We start from the raw sequence: 6000 nt of genomic DNA, 5'->3' as shown, positions 1-6000 counted from the left end.
AGCAGTTTTTCCGGTGATGTATCAAAATGCGTCGTATAATTTTTCGGTGATTAGAGCCGAATATTTGCCGACGAACAGAAACTAGCTAATTCTGCCTCTGACGGTTAGAGGTTTGATTTGATACACAGACCTAGGTTAGGTTAGAGTCTAAGCTAACCTATATGTGTATCAAATCAACACATTACATTTACAACGATGAAACTATGAAACCTATGTCCACAAACCTACCTATCATTTTAATGAATAACTAATTTCTAACTTTTTTATTTTCGTAATTTACTGTGCTGAAAATAATTCCAAAGCTCTTAAGAAATATGAAATTATATAGAGATCTATTATGCTATGCTTACCTTTTAAAATTTAAAACATTGGTACAGCAACCTTTGACCAATGCCAAATATAACAAAAAAAAAACTTAGCAATCAGGGTATCAAGCAAATCAAAAAGAATCCAGGACACGACGAAATATTTAATTTTTTCCCCTTTCATACATTCTTTCCTAAATTCGTCATAAAACTGTCGAGAGCACATTCATTTTATTTTTAATTATTACATTATACTTAACAAAACCTCACATTTTCTGGCGCGATTAACTACATTAATTTAACTGTACAGTAATATTACGAGACCTTTATTTATTACAAGGTAGGTATATTATATTTTATGTTTCTAATATAAGTAAGTAGTAGGTAGTAACTACTGAATTCACTGTATGTTTTAGAGAAGCAAATTGTGAGAAAAATAATATTTTGTCTGAATAACTTTATTACATGAAATTTAGAACTAGGTAGTGTTTATCTTTTGGGGACTCTGGGGGGAGTTATTAAATATTGCTCTTAAAATTGAACGCGTAGATAACTGGAACTTTACAATCGTTAATTACATGCTGTTTTTTGATGAAAACTGTCAAAAATACATTATTAATAGTATAATAGTACTAGTAGGTAATTGCTACAACCAACGTACTGAGGTGTCAAAGTTTTTCAGACAAAATTCAAGCACCTACTTATAAAACATTAAGTTTTCTCTTAATCATTTATACAGGGCATGAGCTAAGTTACTTGTCGTTGTTTCGTTCTATATGTAGGTAGGTATATGCAATTATGCAGGTACAGGTATCGACGATGCCTTGCAATAAAAATAGAAATTCGGTCACCTAGACGAGGTCGCCTTTTTGTACAAAAACACCTAATTTATTTTATTCCCTACAAAATTACGACAATACAGATTCATTAGATCAGAGTACTAAGTTTACAATAAAACATTTATTACATATATAATAATTATACTCGCTTTGTAAAGTAGGAAAAATGGCGGTATCTAAGAAGTACGATAATATCCTAAAACTGGGATGATTCTCTTTGTAGTTATTTACTTACAATATTTGGAAATTATTATCGTTATTTATACATAACATACATCTTAACATGAGAGCAAGAGAAGGTTGAAAACATTATTAAATATACGGTTGGTAAGTCACAATAGTGTATAAAATAAATAATAAAATATTTAACTAAAACAAAAATAAAAAGTAATAAGACAGGCTAAAGCGAACAGTACAATTAATCAATAGAGGACAATATTAATGCACTTGCCCATATCACCTAATTTTAATTGATTATAACATCAACTTCAATATTTAAAAAAGTCATAACAGTAACTTAATGTATAATTCTACTGGAACCGAGTTAAAGCTTTGTCAGAAATCCATAATTTAAATAACAAAATTTACGATTTATGAAATAAGAAATTAAACATTAATAAATATTTGATCATGTTGTGGTCTCTATCCTTGCCTAAGTATAAAATAAATAGAGGATCGTGACAGTTAGTCGGTATGCAATAGCTAGCTGCCTGGCGCTGCCGTATGTAGGGGAGCTGTCTCCTGCGTCAGCCGAGGATTCAACAATTTGGTAACAAACTCAAAAGAACACCCGAACAGCAATACGAATACAACAATAAGCAGTCTCACAAAATATTTATACATAATTTATTTCCAATAAACTATCTAGAAACTATAATTCATCGGTGACGTCTTTAATATTCGTAATTCGTAGATACTTAAATAATTTCAAATACAATATTAGCGCTACACTAGACATTATTAATATCAGGAATCGTTATCTACTCACGTACTTAGTCTCGTTACAATTATCGAACATAACTTCGTAATTTAATACTATACACAAATCGACAACACATTATGTTACTAGAGAGGAGATTCTCTGGGACCTGGCGCGCCGGCGCCGCCGATAGCGTCCTGACACCTTCACCATTACCGTACTGGGTAACGAACATGGACGTAACGGATCTCGGAACCTTAAGTACAAGTCACTTCCACACTGGTCCAATGGAACTGGCCCTGCTTCATTTAACTGGCTATACCGTGGTGAAGGGGGTAAGTCCCAGAGAAGGGCGCGGGTCACTGATGGTGTTTGGCGGGCGGCGCGTGGTGCAGCGCCGAGTGGTGCGGCGCGAGGTGGTGCCCCGTGTGGTGGTTGTGGTTGTTCGCGTTCGAGTTGTTGTTGTTGTTCTGCGCCGCCTGCGCCGCCTGCCGCTGCGAGTTCTTCTTGTTCTTCATCCGCCGGTTCTGGAACCATATCTTGACCTGCCTCTCCGTGAGGTTCAGATTCCGCGCGAGCTCCCACCGTTTCTGTTTCGATACGTAAGCGTTGAAGAGGAACTCTTTCTCTAACTCGAGAGTCTGGAACTTGGAGTAGGGTTTGCGTTTTTTGCGAACCGTCACTTGACCGGTCCAGTCCAGGGGGTTTGAAGAGCCGCAGCCGACACCGACGCCCACCGACATCGACAGGGAACCTGGACACAAATAACACATGTTTCAACATTTGAAAATAAATAGCCTGCTCGTACAGTTTCTGCTAACTTATGTAATATCGACATATCTGTGCCGAGGACGTAAATATCTTTTGGCACGATAATCCGCAATAGGGTTCCAGCTCCAGCAAATGGTTCCTAGAACGCACTACATATTCTTAGCCCTAGCATTTTGATTTCATCGTATTTTGAGCTCTGCAACAAAATTACTGAAGAGTGAAATCGCAATCTTAATAATGCGTACGAGTACGTTCGCCAGGAAAATTTTAATCAACTGTGAAGTAGGGCAATTCCAGTGCGAGGCTCGTAGCGGATAGAGAGCGGGTCGCAGTTAACTAGCTATTTCCATACGGCGTTCATAGAAACAATAGCTGCCGGCGAAGAGGCGTTAGAAGTTAGATATAGCCGAGTTAATACCAGCGGTCCCTTTGATGAGATCACCGCGGTAATATTGTATGCAACCCGCGACCTTCTCAATACGCCGCGCGTGCAATAGCTGCACTATTTCCTATTGTGCCAAACGACCGTCCGCAACGTTGCGAAATAGATGCCTCATTGTCTAGCGGACGAATGCGAAAGACCGATTGTTCTCATAGGTTGTGGACCAATGTAAAGTGACCTCGAGATTCGCAATAAGTATGCGTAACGGGAGGGCATAATACTGGCTCGCCTGCTTCTTCAACTAGCTCGTGCTCGTTCGCCTTTGGCGTAACGCGACTCTTAAATGAGCGACTTACATAAAATATTGATAAATGAATGTTTATTTGACAGGAGAATTTACTACGACTGACGGATATTTTACGGCAAAAACTGTTGTTTGGTTTAGAAAGGAAACCTGCGCAGGCAGTTTCATGACGGTTTGATCTAAGAGAAAACTCATTCGTTTATAACATAATCCATACCTACTTACGTATATTTCGTTACAAGCAATAACTTAACATGTTCCAGTATCTATATCATCATCATCATCATCTCAGCCATAAGACGTCCACTGCTGAACGTAGGCCTCCCCCTTACATACGTATCTATATAAATAAATACAAATACTGGAACATGTTAAGTTAATGCTCAGAATAAAAGGGAATTTTGGAGACAACGAATACATTTGACACCAATCTAGCAAAACCTGAGACTGGTGCCCATTGCCTATGTACCTACCAAAAGAAAGGCTGTCCTGCACTTGTAAAACTTGTTAGTATTAATAATTGATTATTGTAAGCTATAATGTACTTATACTGTAAGATTTCGTTTTTTTGGCAACAAACATTTTTTTATTTATTTTTTACTTCTTGACTTATGACCTATCGCATTTTGTTGTTACTTAAACTTCTTTATTTTCTAGCCGTATAGAGTATTATAATAAACTGCTAAATAATTCAAAAGCCTTAGCATTAGTTGTAGGCACCGTGTAGCCCACATAAAACTGCCCTACCGCAACTTTTACAAGTGCGGCGTACCGCTTAGTGGCACATTTTTACAACCAGTGCGCCATTCAAAGTGGCCCTGCTTACAACAATGCCATTTAATTTTAACTGAATAATTTAGTCAAATGAGTAACAAGTAATAAACCTAACTAAGCAAATTGGGCCAATCAGTGAAGGCAGCGTGTGTGGTGCTGTCAAAAAACAAATTAATTAGTTTAATATTTTTAAATTGATGGGTATGAAACTAACTAACCCAAATTTGTAGGCGTCTATTTTTAAAGAGATTAATGTGTGTGATAGCCTATGGTGTCATATAACTGGTAAGGCTTTGAAAGGCTCCCTTTTACTCGGTAGCAAAACTAGCAAAGATTGTTTTATTCTCGTGCCTTGAAATAGTAGCAAAAAATATATTTGACTCTACATTTATAAGTTGTTGCAATATATTTTTGAATAGAATGTAACCAATTACAAAAGAGTAAAGTGTGGTTGGGAGCGTGAGGTTACTATTTTTTTTCCAAGGTGGGGTTGATGACAATACATTCAAAATGGAATATAAAACGATGTGTATTATAGGCTAACAGACAATTCCGAACCTGTGTCGTTATAAAACACGAGCGATCATTTAGAACTCATTCTTTTCTGCACTTAGGTACATCACAAATAATTATTGAACCACTTCTAAAGGCTTTCATGTCAGCGGGCGATTGTTTAAGGAGAACATAATGACAAGACGACTTGTCAATTACGAGGGGCCGAGGTAGCGATCAGCGGCGGTAGTGGCAGTAAAAGTGCGGCTCGTGGCTCATAAAACTTTACCTACCCGACCGTTGTCCACTCCACTCCACTCGTGACACCAACTCATTTGTATTACAATGACATAGAGTTGAATTTACAATGAGCTTCTCAGTTAAGTCGGCTATTCTGTACACTAATGGAAATCGATAATTTTACAGTTATAATAGGTATCTAATTGGAATTTTTCGCATTGAAATTAACTGTCCACGACTTGCTGGAGATAACCCTTATGAACTTTTCTTCCTACTAGTAAAGTAATGGACATTAAATTAGTTTTATATATGGTCTAACGAAAACTAAGTGAAACTTATCGTAATCGCAATAAACTGTCCATTAAGTAACTAACCATATTGATAACCTATAATAGAGCTAGTTTATAATCGGTTTATTTGTAGTAGGTAGTAGAATAAATTGAGAATAATAATGATTTCATAGCTAAACAATAAAATAAAAAGGTGACTGGGAGCATTGCCCACTTCTCGACTTATCAGCTAGAACCGTATCTGTAGACCCCAAGCCCATATTAATAGAGTTGATTTTTCAATGAACTCATGATTACTTTACTACTAGAGCTAGTAGAAGAAAGTAAAACTAGTCTAAATATGAAATGAATAAAGTAAATAATTAACAATAGGACAAACTAAAAAGTTAAGAATAAGTAAAAGTTTTGTAATGAAAGAGACAGGCAGTCGTAAAAAGAGAGTTATACTCGTAAGCACGTGCATTACTATACCGGTGCGATTACTAACGGAGCCATTTCTCAAACCGTTTACTAAGCCGTAAATTCACAAATCAAAGTCAATGTCAACCTCAGGTGGCCGTAAACATACAATCATAAAGTGACGCGAACACTCGTATAACTTTTTCAACAATTGTTTCCTTTTAATGGGCCATTATATGCGCGTTTTACGCAAAATTATGTCAAGTTACACCTCTGCCGTAACAG

The 6000-nt window shown here is 36.8% G+C and overlaps 1 protein-coding gene across 2 annotated transcripts in view; it reads right to left on the bottom strand.

Moving 5' to 3' along the window:
- Nucleotides 1–454: 454 nt before the first annotated feature.
- LOC134806014 (homeobox protein abdominal-B) overlaps nucleotides 455–6000 on the bottom strand; it is a 120718-nt gene continuing 115172 nt past the window's right edge. For both annotated transcript variants that reach the window (XM_063779217.1, XM_063779216.1), the window contains one exon: nucleotides 455–2817. In XM_063779217.1, coding sequence (XP_063635287.1) covers nucleotides 2423–2817 — 395 coding nt within the window. In that variant the 3' untranslated portion in view covers nucleotides 455–2422. The remainder of the gene's footprint in view (nucleotides 2818–6000) is intronic.

The sequence above is a fragment of the Cydia splendana genome, chromosome 2 (genome assembly GCF_910591565.1).
Source record: "Cydia splendana chromosome 2, ilCydSple1.2, whole genome shotgun sequence".
Taxonomy (NCBI): Eukaryota; Metazoa; Arthropoda; class Insecta; order Lepidoptera; family Tortricidae; genus Cydia; species Cydia splendana.
Note: the sequence above shows the minus strand (reverse complement) of the source record. Positions and strands in the feature narration are given on the sequence as shown.